The sequence below is a fragment of the Pezoporus occidentalis genome, unplaced genomic scaffold (assembly GCF_034315485.1).
Source record: "Pezoporus occidentalis ecotype Australia unplaced genomic scaffold, CSIRO_AGI_Poc_V1 ctg57, whole genome shotgun sequence".
NCBI lineage: Eukaryota > Metazoa > Chordata > Aves > Psittaciformes > Psittacidae > Pezoporus > Pezoporus occidentalis.
Window position 1 is genome coordinate 2,504,970 of NW_026915910.1, and position 18,704 is coordinate 2,523,673.

Sequence of the window (18,704 nt, forward strand, 5' to 3'; positions counted from 1 at the left end):
GGGACAGGCTTTACAGATACTTACGTACTAGAAGAAAACTACCTTTACACATGGCAGATCAAAACCCCAGATTGGGGCAGCCAACTTAAACTTACATTAATATACTCAGACTTCAGAAGATGGTTTTAGAGGGAGAGCTCTGCTCTGTATAACTCTGCTTTGCTCCCATTTGGACCAGCATATGCTTTGGATAAACTTGGGGTAAATTTAAGAGGGACAGAGAGGTAAGAGTTTCACTGAAGATGAATCAAGAGCTGTCATGTTTGAAAAAGTGGTCTCCATAAATACTCTTTTCCACTGCAATTACAGTCAGTAATACCAATAACTTGTTAAGAAAAGCATTCAGCTTTTCCATAAACTTAAACTCCTCTACAAAAAAAAAAAAAAAACAAAACAGGTATTACTTTCCTTCTGCTGTGAAAGCTGAAAACAAACAAACAAAAAAAAAATAAGAATTTTCACTTTTCTTTAGCGAAGTCATTATTCCTTAATATAGAATCATAGAATAGTTAGGGTTGGAAAGGACCTTAAGATCATCCAGTTCCACACCCCTGCCATGGGCAGGGATGCCTTCCACTAAGACCAGGTTGCTCAAAGCCCTGTCCAGCCTGGCCTTGAACACTGCCAGGGATGGAGCATTCACAACTTTCTGGTGCCTCACCACCTTCGCAGTAAAGAACTTCTTCCGTATATCTAACCTGAACTTACCCTGTTTAAGTTTTAACCCATTACCCCTTATCCTAGCACTACAGTCCCTAATGAAGGGTCCCTCGCCAGCATCCCTAGAGCCCCCCCCTTCAGATACTGGAAGGGTGCTATGAGGTCTCCAACCAGCCTTCTCTTCTCCAGGCTGAACAGCCCCTTTCTCAACTGTCTTCATACAGGAGGTCTCCAGCCCCCTGATCATCCTCATGGCCCTCCTCTGGACTTGTTCCAACAGTTCCATGTCTTTTTTATGTTGAGGACATATAGCAGCATATAAACTAACAAAAGGCTTCAGAGTACTGCAGGGATATTATGTATGGATAGGTTCTTTTGTTGTTTAAAACCATCTCTGCAACAAGATGCTCTTTCAGAAAGGAGTTTTAAATATTCAATAAATAACCTGAACTTCATTCTCCTGCTGAAAATACCTGCAGTTTTTTTTTCATAATACCTAGACCAAAATCTAAGTACTGATCCTAATTTCTCACCTTTTGACAATAATACTTTCCAACCACTACCTGATAGATAGGTCAGCCTGGTCTATCACCAGAGAAAAAGTACAAATTCTGAAGGTAAAAGGGCTCTTTGCAAAGCTTTTCCAACTTCCCCTCTAAAAAGGCATTTGGTACTGGGTGTACACTGATCTGACTGGCCTTTGAGGAATCTAAGATAACTTCCTACTCCAGAACCATCTTTAAGGACATCTGTATCTCCACCAAGTACAGAAGAGTTGACTCTCACACAAGACAAATCAGTCTACAGGATTATCTACTTCAACAGACCCTCCGGCTTTCATATTTTATACGTTATCTACCTGTGCAAAACCCACAAAAGCTACATAAATGGTTAAAGCAGACTGAACATCTTACCTTACTGATTATTTGAATGATCTCGCCTTCTTTAAAGCTCAGTTCATCATTTGAGCCTTCATAGGGAAATACTGTCCTGCAATATTCCTTGGCTGAAACAAAGCAGCACAATTAACCATATTTGCTTTCCATAGGTACTAACATACATAACACTAGATCACTTTTGCTGTCCAAAAGAAGAGCTCAGAAATTAACACTATAATAATAGTTCCCTTCTAGATGAGCCATCTGGGAGAGCTTTACATGTTCACTACCATATCACAAGAAAAAATAAAAGTCTATATTTACAGAACAATGGAAATAAATCTTTGTTATATCAAGAGTTTAAGCTCTAAAACACTTTTTTCCACAACAGCAACTTAATTCAAGTACTCTGACTTCAGAGGGAGAAGAGTCTACTAAGTTAAATTATAACAGCTTCTCTAACCCTCTCCATAGCATTATATACTCTGGTTTAAGCTACTTTAGACAAATATTGTTTGGAGCTTTTATTGAGAGTTTATATGATTTTTATTTTCAAATTTGATCTAAATCTCAAATTTGCAATCCTAATTAAATACATTCAAACATTTCAAGGTGACATCATCCTTTATTAACATGTACAATTACAGAAACTTCAAATACCCAGCAAATGTGAAATTCTGCTGTAAAACCAAATAACTGAAGCAAAGGAATTCCTTGGCTAAGCACCTGAAACCAGAGCTCATCCGAGTGATCAGCTCACAGTCACAGCCTCTTCTGCAAAAGTAGACAGAATAATTCCTTTCTTTCAATTTGGTACAGTTCAATAACTAATCCATTTAAAATTGTGATAAGGTTTTCAGGTGAAAAAGCAGGAGGATTCATTTTCCTTTCCCACACTAGAACACAAACATGAAAAAGGCCAAAATACATTAATATAGAAGGATTGATTGCAACACAATCCCTTTTGCACCCTTTTTAACCCCAGCACATGTAAAATAATTTGGCATATAAAAAGAATATATTTCTGTATCTGACAGATTAAGGAAGAGGAAGCAAACAAAAGACTCTACTGTGCTGCCATAACCTAAACACATATTTGGCACTAACAACACACACAGGTGAGCAGCTGCACCAACCCCCAGTTAGAGCGCAGCACACCACCAAGGCATCATGAGGATCATATGCAAGTCTTAATGACTGCCTGCTGCTGGATGGTAAGAAAAGAAATGAATTGCAGTTGAACCTTGTTGCTGTTGTTGTTGTATTTGTTTAATCATGACACAAATCTTTAGTTAAAAAAAACACACAAATTCTGTTAATTAAAAATTTACCTTGGTGAGGAACAACCACTATGTTAAAATGTAAAAGTATGTCAAGATTAAGAGATAGATTTATCTATACAGATAGACATAGATACGTAACCACATGAGTAATCCCAAATACAAGAACTTGCATTATTTGACAGCCTTATCTAGTGATCAAAAATGCTCAACTGTAGATTGACTATATTGCAGCTTATGAAGAATTACAGAGCCATAGGAAGAACCATGTCAGAGACAAATGCTTACATCTAGGTAAAAAAAAAAAATCCACCACACTGACTAAAATGAGATTCAACAGATATACTACAACTATCTATCAAATTTGGGGATTTTATTCATTATTAGTGAGTAAGTACAAACCAAGCGTAATACATTTCTATACCTTCTGCACTTCTCCCCTCCTCACATACACCAAGCCTCACAACAGGCAGAAACATCACCAGAAAGGGGACCTTTCACTCTGCTCTAGCTGCCAGGAAGGCTGGGGACAGGGAGCTCTGACACCTCACAGACCACCAAGGTTCCCACACATGCCAGACTGTAAGCACCAGCAGTCAGCACCAGCTGAGAAACCCAGCCAGGTACACTACAAGCATGCACAACTTTGCCACTTCAGAACCTTGGTTTGTAAACCTGATATTCTGCCAGTAGTTAAAGAAGAAAATAGTCCAGTTTAGACTTCTGAGCATTTAAATCTAAAATGGTATTTACAAAACAGTAAATCTGAACTTCGATGAATATTTTTAATAAAAGGTAGTTTGAAATTGAATCTTTTCCAAGACTTGGTTCGACCAACACAATAGCAACAATCACAAATCCTTGGGTGATATGGTTTAGTGTGAGGTGTCCCTGCCCATGGCAGGGGGTTTGGAACTAGATGATCTTAAGGTCCTTTCCAACCCTAACTATTCTATGATTCTATGATAACAATCACAAATGTTGTGTTCTAACATAATAAGGGGAAAGAGGGGTCAAATGGTGATTATTTTTTAAACAAAATATTTTTACATATTTGCTCCAGATGCCAAAACAAGATTCACAGAAATAGCAGAGCCACACCACAAAATCAGCCACACCAGTCTAAAAACTTTGGAGATCTCTGTTTGCTAACATGCTGAATGCATTTTATTGTAAACTCACTCTCTCAAAACTGAGGATTACATACATAAACTATGCAATAGTAGATGTTGAAATAAAAACACTACATAAGAAAACCAAGCTTTCTTCAAAGGTTGTAAAATGTTCTTAAATGGTGTCTATCTACTGATGTTCTCCTACAGCATCTATTACTATCACATTTAAGCTCCTCTCTGACATATTCTTCCTCTGGGGGAAGACACCCAACATAGCTACTGGATTAGTCCAATTTCTATGTTTTTAGCATGAGATGCATCTGAAATTATGCAAAGAGCTAAATACTGAATGATAAGTGTTCAGTACTGAATGTTCAGATTTTTTAGGAAGAGTTGTGCTCAGGGTTGTACATTGTCTTGGTGCACTTACAGCAATAGCACTGGAACGGTTTAAAAGCAAGATCCAAAGATAATCCCAATTTTGATGTTTAGGAAATATTTCAAAGTTGCAAGTTAGCAGGAACTTTCATCGAATCATTTGTATCATATGCAAGCTTTTGATGTATGCTTTGTAATGGCAAAACATAAATATTAACTGCTCTCAACCCATTTCACCAAACACTTCTTGACAGTAATCATCTGTTTGGAAATATGGTCATACTATTTATAGCTATCCAAGTCAGCAAAGCCAGAATATGGCTAGAACAGCAAGGATACCTTATACACTGTTAAAGCCACAGGTAACCAGGGCTCTGACAAACATCCTGTTTCAAGTGCCCTGTTGTGCTACATTACAGAACTCCTGGGCACAACTAAAGTCAATTGTTTGTTGTAGTTTTCCTATTTCTGCAAATTATGCACTCCACCTAAACAACCCACTTGCACCAAAATAAAGTATTTCCACATAAAACAAAAATATACTTGAAATTATAATACAGAAGTCAAAAAAAAAGTCTGCTCTGGAACCAGGCAAAATGAGCTGTCTACACATCGTATAATTGAAGTTAATTTTTTATATGACTTTGGCGCTCCCACAAGATGTTTTGGGTTGGCTTAAAAATATCCCTTTATTTAAAACTATGCAATTTGGGAGTTAAATGAAGTCATAGATTCTTAGAGATAATAAAAAAGACAAATAAAAAAAGTTAGAATCACAATGGAACTATCTAGGGAACAGACTTCCACAAAACATCAACACCAACTTTCTGATACAAGCAACTTCAGTTTGACAGTTATGAGAGCACACTAGCAACTCCACGGTAAATTCTAAGCCTAGAAAGTGACTTCTGTAATCTAGTGACAGAAACCAAATTAAGGGACTGTTCCATAGCAATAGATTTTCAGCATTCCATCTGAACACTAAAAGCTAGGCAGACAGTTAAGTCTGCAGAGATCAAGATAGCAAAATAATGCAAAGAGACTGCTGTAATAAAACTTCATACCCCAGCTTGATTTTGTTCTGGGAGACAATCCTACAAATATTTTGATTCATTTTCCACAGAAATGCAAGTAAAAACTTTTTTAGACTCATTTGCATTTGCAGAACTCCTGAAAGGTACAGAACATTGGTTTTGAGTATACTGGATTTTTGTGTAAGACTTAACACAAAAAATTTGACAACCAAATACTTCTCTAGAGAGCACTACCAAGTAATAGATGTAAATTTCCAGCCTTACCAAGTTTACTTTCAGCTTCTGCTTTTGTTACTTCTGACAAGTTCTCAGTTTTTGTTGTACTGGGAAAATGAACTAGCTTTGTTCCAGGGGGATGGTTAGGTAATGGCTGTATAAACAAAAGAGAACTTTGTTAGCAAAAATTCTTTATGAGGGTTTGTTTCCCCCCACCCCATTTTTTTATTAGGCTACAGAACATACTCAGGTTTTCATTAGCTGGCATGATGCAAATGACCGTCTGCAAGAGATTCAATATGCTTTTTGCTTAAGTACTTCACTTACTGTAGTTACCTCATTACAGCTACAGCGATTAGAATTTTGTCTACTGATTAAAGATAGAGCACAGATTTGAAACTGGAAGACAATCTCAAAATATTGCCAGATATACTTTTGCAATTGTATTTCAGCAGTTCCAAGTGTTACTTTTCCATTAGCCTGAAAATTGCTTCCTCCAGCACAGAGCAGAAGCACTTCTTTAACAGCTCTACTGAAAGTAACTCACTGACCATGCTTACCATGCTCTGGAATAAAGCAGTAATATTCAGTAGCTATAAACCACCTCAGCTGAAGAGGCAAACAGGTTTTAACTATTCAGACAAAAGTAAAATCACATGAAAACCCATCCTAGCTTCCCTTCACTCTTAGCAATTCATACAGAACAGGTAAGTGCCACTAGAGATTTCTCCTGAACCAAAGTAACAGAAAGGCATTGCAACCAGTAACAAGTTTCAAAGTTAACCTCCAACCAAAGTAGTTGTTCTAATGTGGATTTTTTTCCTCCACCCAGGAGACACACTGAGCTGCCAGGAAGATTCAGACAGGCTCAGCTGCATCCACTTCTTCATAGACTTACAAGCTACAAACACAGAATATGATCTTACAGTCAGTACTTACCTGAGTAGCCCTAATAATGTTACTGATGTGAAAACTCCCTTTGCCTTTAGTTAGTCTGTTCATTTGCATTTATGGTTAACTTTGCAGACTTTCTACTGCCAAAAAAAAAAATAGATTTACTCCTTAAAACCAGGTAGTGACTGTGAACTGGTGTTTGGTACCTCTGACATATCATAGCAGAAGCCACGGTCACTCATGATGCTCTTTTAAGTACATATGTGATTTAACTTGCTCCAGAATGCTATATGAAGTAAGCACTAAAATAACCCACCTATGGGATTAAACAAGTCCAACATGGAAATAGTTCTCTACATTTCCCTCTTCCAAAATGGGATGCAAGTAAAGGTATGAAAGCAAGTTTAGGCAGGCAGGGTATAAATAGCCTGAGCCCAGGCAGGATGCTGGCACCAGCTGAAACTCCCTCTTGCAGGACCATATATACTCTAGAGCACTTCAGATACATCAGAGCTCAGCCTTCCTGTGCTGAACAGTCTCTGAATTTCCCAAGTTTTAAAAAAAAAAAACAAAAAAAAACAAAACTCTCTACAGTTTCCTGATGACAGCTTTTTTCCTTACTGGCTCGAAGACTGAGAACAGCCTTCCAGCATCCCTCCATCTAGCTCCAAAGTGAGCTGAGCACAAATCCAAAGAAGTCGTTCATTTTTGCAAAACCTTCATGAGAATTACCTTTCTACGGCTCTCTATGTTGTTTTGTAAGTCTGTCCACCTTTGAGATGACCTTGGCAACAAGCATAAGTGGAATATTAAGTGCTAAACTCAACTGTTTATTTCATTGTCCTTAAGCTATGCAAAACTGGTTTTGCACTTCATTTCCCTCTTGCTGAGAAATGGCCTATAACAACTTCCCAGGCAAGCCAACCAAGAGCAGAGCAACAACATATTTCAGTGTTTATGCACAGTCAAATAACACAATTCAAAATGTCTGAGGAGACTTCATATTAATTGAAAATACTTTAGTTAGGCTCTTTATACTCCCAAGTTACAAGGTAGAATGTAGGGAAACATGCTTTTGAATGATCAATCTCACAACAAGAAAGCAAACTGAAAGCTGGGTCCTGACAGCCTAGTCTAACAGCATTCACAAGGGGATGTGGTGATACCACAGAATTCTGCTGCAAGGTACAAAGGCCGGAGAGAACAGAGGAAAATCACTGAGCCTTCATAGAAACACAGAATGGTTTGGGTTGGACCTTAAAGCTCCTCCAGTTTCAAACTCCTGCCATGGGCAGTGACACCTTCCACTAGACCAGGTTCCTCAAAGCCCCATCCAACCCAGCCTTGAACACTGCCAGGAATGGGGGCAGCCACAGCTTCTCTGGGCAACCTGTGCCAGCATCTCACCACCCTTACAGTGCAGAATTTCTTCCTTATGTCCAATCTAAACTTGCCCTCCTTCAATTTAAAGCCACTGTTCTTTGTTCTGTCACTACAGACCTTGGTAAAAAGCCTCCCTCCATGCATATGCTGAAAGGACTCTGAAGTTGAGCAACACCTTCCTTAGGAAATAACATTCCTTGAGCCTTAAATGGAAGGCAGCACACTTGTAACTTTTATTTTCTAAATCACCTGATGTTTTGACAGGATCAGAAACAAAGAGAACATACATGTCTATAGGTGGATGAGCACTGCTCTTCACACTGCTACCAATGGAAAACACATTCAAGGGAGTTTCTGTCTCTGCCCCCTTCCTAGGGACTCATGCCATGTTTGCCCTACACCATTACAATTATTTCCATGGCAGCAGAGGAAAGCAAATCAGTCAACAAACAGCATTAATGACCATAACCCACAGACAACAAAAAAAAAAATATGAAATTGTCCAAGGTTTTAAAAGCTTGCTTTCATTGACCACCTGGATAAGAACTGAAACAGTGGATTATCTCCACTGCCTTTAATTTATCCAGAGCTGCAAGTCCGTATAGAAGCTCATGGCATAAACAATACATAAGTTCAAGATAAAGGACTGTGTATTGCTATTGTGCTTCCAAGGGGTAACAGTGCTCTCAGATCCAGACCAAAACAGAAGGGAAACTAAAGCAATTCCACCATTGTCACATTATCTCCTGTCTTCTAAGCTTTAAGTTCAATATAAAGAATAAAAGTGCCTTTTCCCCTGTCCCACTCATAAAAAAGGAGGAAAAGAAAAGAGGATGCAAATTGTAGAACAGATTTTTTCAGGCTTACACAATCACCAGTTCATGTAGCTCATTGACCTAAGACATCACCAAAGCCAAAATCTTGGCAGCATTTACTGAACGACATTTACACTGGTAATGATGGTTGACACCTAGAACACCAATCTCAACATCCACCAAAAATTGGGGGGGGGGAATGGGAAAAAAAAAAACCTGAAAAACAAACAAATAAAACAAACAAACAAAACACACACAAAACAAAACAAAACATACAAAAAAAACACCAAACATTGCTTGTTTTAAAGGACAAGTTTAACTTGCATAGAAAGATTTTACCGTACTGGAGGCGTAAAACACAGTAACTTCTCAAACACATCATGTCTCTTTGAAATGATAATTTTTATATCAGCTTTGTTTTCCCTCTCTGATGCTTCAAATACCAAAACATTTAAACAGACCTTTTGGAATCAATGCTAAATATAACTTACTATGAAATAAGTTTGAGGGGGGTTGTTTTGTTTTATAGGCAAGAGCCCCATAAGAAGAATATGGTCTGATTATGGAGCCATATTGACAAATTTTTAAATGGCCAGTGCATTCAGCAGCTGCAAGAAACATTGTCTTCAGAGCCAAGTCTTCCAAATTACTTATATAGGAACCCCCTTCTCCCTCCCAAAACAAACCAAACAAACAAAAAAAAGCCAAAGCCAATATGAACCAGTATTAACCTTATCTTGCTTTTTATCTTCTGATTCATTACTGGATAATCTTGTCTTAAGTTTCACTGAGCCTTCTTTAAAGATATCTCCAAACCCAACACCTCGGACTTTCTTTGGCTGCGCTGGTCCAGATGCAGTTTCAGTCCCATTTCCTGGAGAGGCCACAGGTGAGGTAGGACCACTGAAAACAGACTCTGAAAGAAAGAAAAAAAAAAAGTTGGTCTAAGACTGGAAATTATTTGTTCTTCTTGGAAAAAAAAAGAAGTGGGAATAACACAACTGCGTGCACTGCTCTTGCTAAACATCATTTCTAGGAGCATTATTGTAGCTGTAATACCTGAGATTTGCTCCTTTTGCACTTTCAACTTCAGACCATTTGAAATGACACCAGTATTGCACTAAATACTCTGGGCTACTACGTCATTAGATTGCTCATATTGGTTGCTATTTCAGTTATCACTCAGGCTCCACAGCCTGTTAACATCAATGTTTTCCATTAGTTTTCAGAAACGCTGCTTATGCATTCTCTAAAGACATGGGCTTAGTCCAACATTTAAAACTTGTCATTTGCACAGCTATAGCTGCTGAAAGCGATAATCAATAAAGCTCAGTAATGAGTCCTACTATGTTTCAGCAGCCATGGGGAGAAGAAAAAAAAAAAAAAAAAAAATCACAACTGCATTTCAGCACATCATTTGTTGTTTCAGCAATCAAATGATGCCTCTCAGGGCACCAAACTGAAATTTTCCTTTTTCTCAAAATGCACTATCAAAAATACCTGAAAAGTTTACTGCAAATTTATTTAAATAACTTTTTAACCTGATAACACCTAAACCCTGTTTTAAAGGAGTTCAGCATTCATATCAGACATAGTTGGTAGAGATAAATACTTGTGTTATCTACCAGTGATTAAGTATTCTTTAAATCTTTCAGTCGTGCAAGACAACATTTATTCTCTCTGAAAAAAAAAATGTAGTTAAAAACCTTTTAAACTCTTCTAAGATATCTATATCTACACACACACACACACACATACACCTTTTTTCCTTCCTTTTTTTTTTTTTTTGGCTTGGTTGTTTAGTTAGTTGGTTTTTATTATTTTTTCCTTTCCTTCTCTTTTAACTTTTAAGTTGCAATCAAATCTGTTAAAACCTACAAACCAGTATTCATGGGCAAATTATTTCCACATGCAGAATGCCAGATGGTAATGTGAAAATAGAGAGCTTTTAGAAACCAAATTCAAAATAGTCTCCACATCTTTTAGTTTTTCAGTTAAGTTATTTTCTGGAAATTGCAATGAAGATTAAAGCCTCTTCCCTCCACCACAAATGTATGAGGTTTTCATAATACTGTGAAGTTACGTGGCTCTTGATTTCAGTATCTCACTTTTTCTCAACTGAGTTACTACTCAGTTATATCCCTCTTACATACCTAAAAGGATAGCTAGATATTTCACTGATAAGAAGAGGTTGCATGTTTGAAAGACCATAGCTCAGTGAACGGGACATTTACTGTTTCCCAGTGGTAAGGGGAGAACTAGCAGACACCTGAAATCCTTATTGTGAACATACTGAAAATTAAATATAACCTCTGGGGGTGTGAGGGGCTTAAAGTCATAACTATGAAAATCATAACTTTCTGCCACTAACAGTGACAGAAAATACAACTACTTGAAATTACTGTTCTGTCCCACTACTCTCTGTATTCAGGAATTAAGACCAACACATGCCCATTTGTAAATTCATCTCTCCAGGCCCCACTAATTCAAGGAACTTGACCTCCAAGGAGACAGCCGCTAAGCTATTTGAGGCTGCTCAAGTCAAACAGCTTTTGGTTTATGCTACTGCAAGTATTTCCACAAATTAGCAATAAAAAGAAAAATCAAAGCCAGGCATTTTTTCCCCTATCTCTGAACAAGCCCTTGTTAGAAACAATCAATACTGAACATCTTGTAAATGAGAGTGTCCATTACTGAAAAAAAAAAAAAAAAAAAAAAAAATCACTTTTCCCCTTGAACATTACACAGCTGTCTTCAAGCATCCATTAACTTGCATTAAGATGCTGCTCCTAAAGAACACTGCCATTCTAGCAGTATCATGTCACAAGTCCCCAGCCTTCAAACAGGTCTTCAAAGACAGAATGCCTCTAAGGTGCAGTTTCAAGGGAACAAGGAACTGCCTGTAAAGCACGCACCTGCCTGGTACCATTCAGCACTCACAGACTGCTTTCTTCTCAAGCTATACTGCCACAGCCACAAAGGAATAGCTAAATGTAAATACTGCCTTAAAAACATTTTATTGTTAGATTAAACCAGTGAAGAACCCCTTCTCAGGTTTCTTTTTAAGTTGAATCAGAACAGTATAGAGAGCCTCAATTCAAGTTTTAATTCTCAACTGAGAGAGTTAAACGCTCAAGTTCTGTGTTAAAGAACCCCATGTCTACAAAAATAAGATTGAGAAAAGCTATTAAATGAAGTAATAATTTCATATTTATTATTATTACAAATGCAGAATATACACTTGCAAGACCAACACCTCAACTGCAATTTTATTAAAAGTGCATTGGGAGCAGGACAGGTATCTTCATAGCTAGCATCAGTATTTTCTAGAATTAAATTCAATACTTCCCATTCTTAGGAAGCTTGAATTCTTTACATCTTTTGCTGTAATATAACCATTATACTCCAAATTATACCTGAGATCCAAAATGACTTTAAAGGTTTACAACAGAATACCACCTGTGTCATCCAGAGAGTCCTGTGTTTCTCCATCATCAGCCACTTCCAATTCTTTCACAAAGTTTGAAGGAAACAACCCTGTCCTGCCATTTAGTGTGCCACTCCACCAGCCTTCTTCTACCTGTGTAGAAATATTTGGCACATTATTAATAAAGCAAAAGGAAATTTTTATAAATTCTATCCATGCTTCATTTATAAAACTCTACAAACAACTTTGGGGAAGTTCAAATGACCATGATTTCTCTTTAAAGAGGCCTCGCAAAGATGTAGAAACAATAGGCAAAAAGAAGAGCAAGAAAACAGTTTACTGTCACTTCATCAATGATCCTGAAACATTAGACTAGCCCCTGCCAATTAATCCAGAACAGCAGCAAAATGTCCAACTTTCTCAAGGTAAAACAGCATAACACGCATTACACATCTAACAGAAGAAGAAAATATCACTGTTGAAGAAATAAAGATGCAACTTTTAACCTGGCTAAGGAAATTTTTATGGATTTTTGCTGTCCATCTGTCTTTTCCTGTGTCTGTAGTTTCTATCAGTGCTACTCCCGCTGGCCTCATACCCATTAAACAGTTTCAAAAAATTTTGATTAAAAAAACAAGTTTCAAAGATATAATTCATACAGGTAATATTGGATAGAACAGAAAAAAGTCCTTCAGGACATCAGAGTAACAGAAAACTAAGCTGTCCATTCCTTCTAGCAGGAGGCAACCGGCTGAATAGCACATGCTGGCTCTAGTTGGGACAGAAGGTGCAGACACTTTCACATCAGAGCTGGCCAGCTGCCGATGGTAACAAAGATACATGAGGATTCTGTGGTGGCAAACAACAGTCCTAAGGATATAGGTCTACTGGATACCAAATTTTGTTGGCTTTCCTTTTCACAAAACCACTCATTTTTGCACTGAAAAGAAACTCACCCAGGAATTAGGGAACATAATGATTCCAGTGCTCAGGTATGTGCTTGGATTCCTGTAATTTACACTGTCATTTACACTGCAATACTTCACATTTAATGGAACATTTATCAGGAATACCCCATGGTCCAAAGCAGAACATACAGCATTTGGGCATACAGAGGTGACAGTGTAAAACAGGGCCAGAAGACCGAGTAAGAATTGTGCTTTTCAAATTTATGAGCAGTTTTCAAAGTGTCTTAAATAAATCAAATGTATTTGCCTAATGAGCACTATTTTAAAACTATAATTAACATAAATTTTCAAAATATTTCATTTTGATGGCTATTTCAGGGCTGGAAAGCTGGTTTTAGACAAGAAAGAAAAGCAACAAGAGTTAAAAACAAACAAAAGGCAAACAGCAGTTGTTTACATTATCCTTTCTTAGCCTTGTTTAGTAGGTCACTATGCCTGACACACAGGCACAGTTTAGACACCAGCCTACCTCCAGGCGAGCAGAATGCATGCAAAACCTGGCAGCTACAGAGACAGATGAAAAGAGCATTGTTACTTTTAAAGGCTTTCTGATGCTCAAATATACCTTAGCTGTGGACGGTTCAAATTCAGAGTCTGATCCTCTGAAACAAATTTTAAGCACAGATTACTTATACTTGCTGACCAGGCTCCAGCATCTCATGCTTTACATATACAGAAAATTCAAACGCCTTGACTCACCCATACTACACCCAAGAGTCATGAGAAACGGACTTTTAATGCTTACGATACAGAAAGCAACTGGAGCATCCATTTATTCTTCTGCCAAGAAATAAGTTCAGCAAAGCACTTTACACACTTGCAAGGCAAAGTGACGCCAATGCCGAGAGTATCAGTAATAAAACAGGAATTTCTTGAGCATATTAGCTTTTGCTTTCTCACCACTTTTAAAAAAACTTGACTATGGACAAGCTGTGTTACCAGAAAAGCTATCTTTAATCATCATTAAAATACAGGTTTAAAAAGTTCTACATGATTTGGTGGAGAATATCTCTGCATCTCTGTCATCTGTATTGCTAAGGCCCAATTTCACAACTCATATCTTCCATTTCAAAATCTTACCACATGATACAATTTCCACAAGAGGGAGTTACAGCTTTGGTACACACACCAGTACTTTAGTGTGAATTCCATCAACTTATTTTTGTAAGATAATGAAAACTCAGACTTATAAACAAAAAGGGGAGAAAAAAAAAAAAGCTAAAACAAGCAGTTCTGCAGAACTTTACTAACAGTCATGTGAATTTTGAGTATGCTTGATAACACAGCATGCAAATACTACAAAAATAAATCTGTTATTTAGCACTGCATCTGACACATGTGGGAGGAAAACAAAGGAGAAATAAAGGTTTTACAGCAGTGATACATTTATCATGCACACTTGGTTCATGTAATTTGCACTCAAACCCCACATGTTCTTATTTTCCCCATTAAAAAAGTGACCAAATGATCTTGATCTTGATGTGACAGTTATGCATTATCTGCATATATACAAACTGCACCTTTTACACATAAATGGAATTGAATCACCTCATAGCAGTGAAGACAAGATACCGAGACGAGGTATCCCAGCATACCACACAACCAATAGAATGCATTTTCTACCTTTTTTCTCCATTTTTGTTTTATCAGTATACAGTTTTGTGAAGCAGACCTAACCTACACCTGTCAGGTCTATTCTACACCATCATAAAACCAGCATGCAAACAGCATAAAAACTTTAAGTTAGCTACAGTATTTTTTCTACCTGGTAGGATTTGGGAAAAAAAAATAATGAATAAAATAAAACACGTTTCCTTAAGAAACCAGATGAGGAAATGCTTTGATCTTTTTGTTCTGTTTGACTATTTGGTCATTTCTATTGCTTCACACTGAACACCCTCCCAAAATCATTCCAGATGTTGACATGTGTGATCTGAAACAGCAGCTTCCACAACGGTTTACTGCACATGCTGCCTCTCATAAATGCTTCCGTTGGACCATCTGAAGTCATGACTGCTGTGTACAGGCACTATTCACAAATCAAGCTGGTGAGGTTATCCAGGAGCACTCAGTTACAAAACACCCACTCACACTGTTCCTTATGAATCTGTGATTTTGATGAGCAGGTTTTACAAGTCACTCGCTCTGTTTATTCAGTTCTATAAACCATTAGCACAAATGCATCTAAAGACATGACTTCTTCCTTGTTAAGAGAACGGAAGAGTCCTTCCTGGTAAATGTCAGGATCCTGAAGAATTAATACTCTCTTCAAAAGATGTCATGAATATGAAAAACAGTCTCATAAAGCTACTTAAAAAGGACTGTCAAACACATCACCAGGAAGAAACCTCCTTCCGCAGACCCTCAGGAAGGCAGTGAGAAGAGATGGTGCAGTGAAAGTCAGAGCCTGCCACAGAATCATAGAATAGTTAGGGTTGGAAAGGACCTTAAGATCATCTAGTTCCAGTCCCCCTGCCATAGGCAGGGACACCTCACATTAAACCATGCCACCCAGGGCTTCGTCCAACCCGGCCTTGAACACCACCAGGGATGGAGCATTCACAGAAGCTTTCCACCTAGCTCTGGAAAGGTTCCTTCCACAATCACTCTGGTCTCTTCCGCAGGCTCCCTGACAGATTTCACTCTTGTAAGAGGCACTCTTCCTACATATTCAAAAGCTTCCCACAACACAAGTTGCTATTGAATAGAGCAAGTTGCTATTGAATGGAACAGATACCAAGGATGCATGTAGGTTGGAAAAGAAACCTCCACCCTAAACCCCTACTCAAATACAGAGGACCATTGCCATCACAGTCTGAACATCAAGATATATCTTTAACTGTATTTCTTACCCAGTGAAAAAGGAAGGCAATAGAAAAATAACATGTTGTTGAGTACATTTGTATGCTCCATATTTTTGTGCAAGTGGCTGATGTATATCGTATTACAGATACAGGCTTCTGTGCTGAATACTGTTACTACATCAGTTCAAAGCTTCAATGAGTTTGCAATAAAGCACAAGACTGGAAAAGTCAGGTCAAATAACATTTTTCACCTAAACTGAGTTAAGAGTATGTCAACTTAAAGGAACAGTTTTAGCATTAGCATCCTAAAGAACAGGATCACAAACAAGGCCAAAGAACTGTAAAAGTCTTTTGAAAAAGGAAACTGTAACAGATAATTTATTGCTGTGATGATCAAATGCTCCTCCTAACATCTAGCATTCATTGATTTAGGATTAGATACTGAAAGAACTCCTAAATTTAGCTTAAAAAACACTAATCCCCATGTCATTCTTCTAACATTCTTGCAATTCATTTGATCAGAGAAGCAATTTGACTTTTGGCCATATAAAGAGACTATCAGCTCTGTAAAACAGCTTACCTCTTCATTGATGTCAATCACATCCCCCAGCTTGAGTTCCAGCTCATCCTCATTCTGTGGGACATATTCGAAGAGCACTTTACACTGCCGCTTCTTTGACCCTGAATCAAAGGAAATTGCAAAAGTAAGAACTCTTGCAAAGGAAAACTAGATTTCTTCATCTCCTGAGGATCACATCTGACCAGGAGACCCACAAACCAACCCAAACAGCTATGCAGATTTTGCTGCTGGTTTTCCAGCTTGCCTGTGTCACTTTAGGCTAGCAAGCCATATCTTAGACCTTGAAAATCATGGAGCTTCACAGACTGCCGATTACAAACCAGCACTATGCTGCCAGTTACAAACATGCTATAGAAAACATGTTCACACAAGCAGGTCAGATAAACACCCCACTACAATGATTTTTCAAGGTGTTTCCTGAGCATAATCTGCAGGAATGACAGCCACTGCCAGCTGCAGTGTTAGCACCTGCTTGGAAGAAAACGTGCAAATTTGAGCTCCAGTCTTAAGCAATCCTTGAAAGAAGTAACACGTTTTGTTCTGCACAACAGGGAAATGCCAACAGCCTTTCTGTCCTCTAACAAAGACTTTTCTAACTACAGCTCTGAGGTAATGCTAACATTTGCTTGGCTCATATTTCAAAATCCAAACTCATTTTTATCTGTCAATGCAAAACCCCTCCCTTTTCTCAGTACCAAGATGGAGTTGAGAATTCAACCTAAGCTTCAATTAGCAGTGCTTAACAAAGGCAAAATTAAAATACAGTGCAGTCTTTAGATGTTTACCACATAACATTAAAGCCTCACAGGCAGCAAAAAGACAAAGTGACATCCCAAGAGAGGAGAGCATTGATGTGGCTTCCAACAAACCCTCCAGCCAAAGTGGTGTGAATCTACAATTGCCCATTTACTCTGCACATACCCTGGAGCAACGCTAACACTGAACCCAGAGAGCTCTCCTTCAAAGGAGCAGCCATGCCTTCAGACCTTTTCCACAACAGAGCAGCCAGAATGATTTTGAAGGCAACTGTCATTCTGTGCTATGACCCACACAGGATCTCTAAACTCCTTAAAAATAAATCTGCCACACTTTTAGTGAATATATGAAATATATGCTTGAAGTGGCAAAGCTTAAGCTTGTAGAAGATGTATAGTTTCCATACTCTCTTAATACTTCGCCCTCCTTCCATACTCAAACTTCAGCAATTAAGATTAGCTGGGTAAAAACATTTCAGAACACAAATACTTCCTCCAAGATCGATCCTTGTCTTATTATAACAGCACTGAAAGTCCGAAGTCATTTAGAAGACCACCTTACCCAGCATCCTCAGTACAAAATACACCAGGCATCTGAATAATATTCAGCATCTAAAATTTCTGACAGAAGGCTCACCAAATCAAGAATTTTCTACATGCTGGTATATGGTCTGTGCTCTAAAGAACATAAAAGGGGCAGGAAGCAAATAAACCAGGAGAATGAAGCTCTATGGGTTATTTCTAGTAACACATAATTGCCCACCTAATACACCCTTCTTTTAAATCCACTGAAACTCATACATTAGCCCAGAAGGATTGTTAGGTTAACAGTAATTGCAATAAATGGTTCACTGGCCTTTACTACCTCTTACAATGCTTTCAGGGCTCCTCCTTTGTATGAGATTAACTGATACCAGAGAAAAAGGCAAACTGAAAAGCCATGGCCATTTGGTATAAATCTGATCTCGGCATTCCTTTTCATATTGTAGTTCTAGCTACATGAAGAGGGGGAGAAACCAAACCCACATATGCGTTTCACCTGCAGAACTCACTCTCACTCGAGGTCTGACTTCAGTGGTATATAGTTCAGGAAGTACTGCCTTCCAGTTTTGAAAATCCCTAGACTAACCTAGAAAGCTAACCAATCTGCTTGGAAAACACCACTTCAGCCTCACATGGTGCTGCAGGACTACTGCGCTGCAAGCCCTCAAGCAATTGTTTCCAAAACAACTTGTCTGGCTTCAGGTTTTGTTTTGTATGGAGTAAACCAAATTCATCCCTTTCTTACTGTAATTTAACACACCTCCTGTATTTTCCTTTTTGCGAATAAAGGCGGCTATCTAACTGAGAGGAATAGAGCCTGCAGCTTACTACCCAGCTGATATAAAATACCCAAGAGAGCTACATATGAGAAAAAAATCACAAAGGATGCCCCCAGGCAGAGACAACCTACCTCACTGCACACTGGCAACTCCCCACCAAAGAAGCTTAACTTAGTTTTTAACATTGTAAACCTC

At 38.2% G+C, this 18,704-nt stretch overlaps 1 protein-coding gene across 2 annotated transcripts in view; it reads right to left on the reverse strand.

Moving 5' to 3' along the window:
- The window catches only part of CD2AP (CD2 associated protein), a 90,787-nt gene that overhangs the window by 22,492 nt on the left and 49,591 nt on the right, over positions 1-18,704 (reverse strand). For both annotated transcript variants that reach the window (XM_062638452.1, XM_062638453.1), the window contains exons 4-8: positions 16,433-16,533; positions 12,113-12,233; positions 9,385-9,569; positions 5,610-5,715; positions 1,575-1,666 (exon numbers count right to left, since the gene is read on the reverse strand). In XM_062638452.1, the coding sequence (XP_062494436.1) occupies positions 1,575-1,666; positions 5,610-5,715; positions 9,385-9,569; positions 12,113-12,233; positions 16,433-16,533 (605 nt within the window). The remainder of the gene's footprint in view (positions 1-1,574; positions 1,667-5,609; positions 5,716-9,384; positions 9,570-12,112; positions 12,234-16,432; positions 16,534-18,704) is intronic.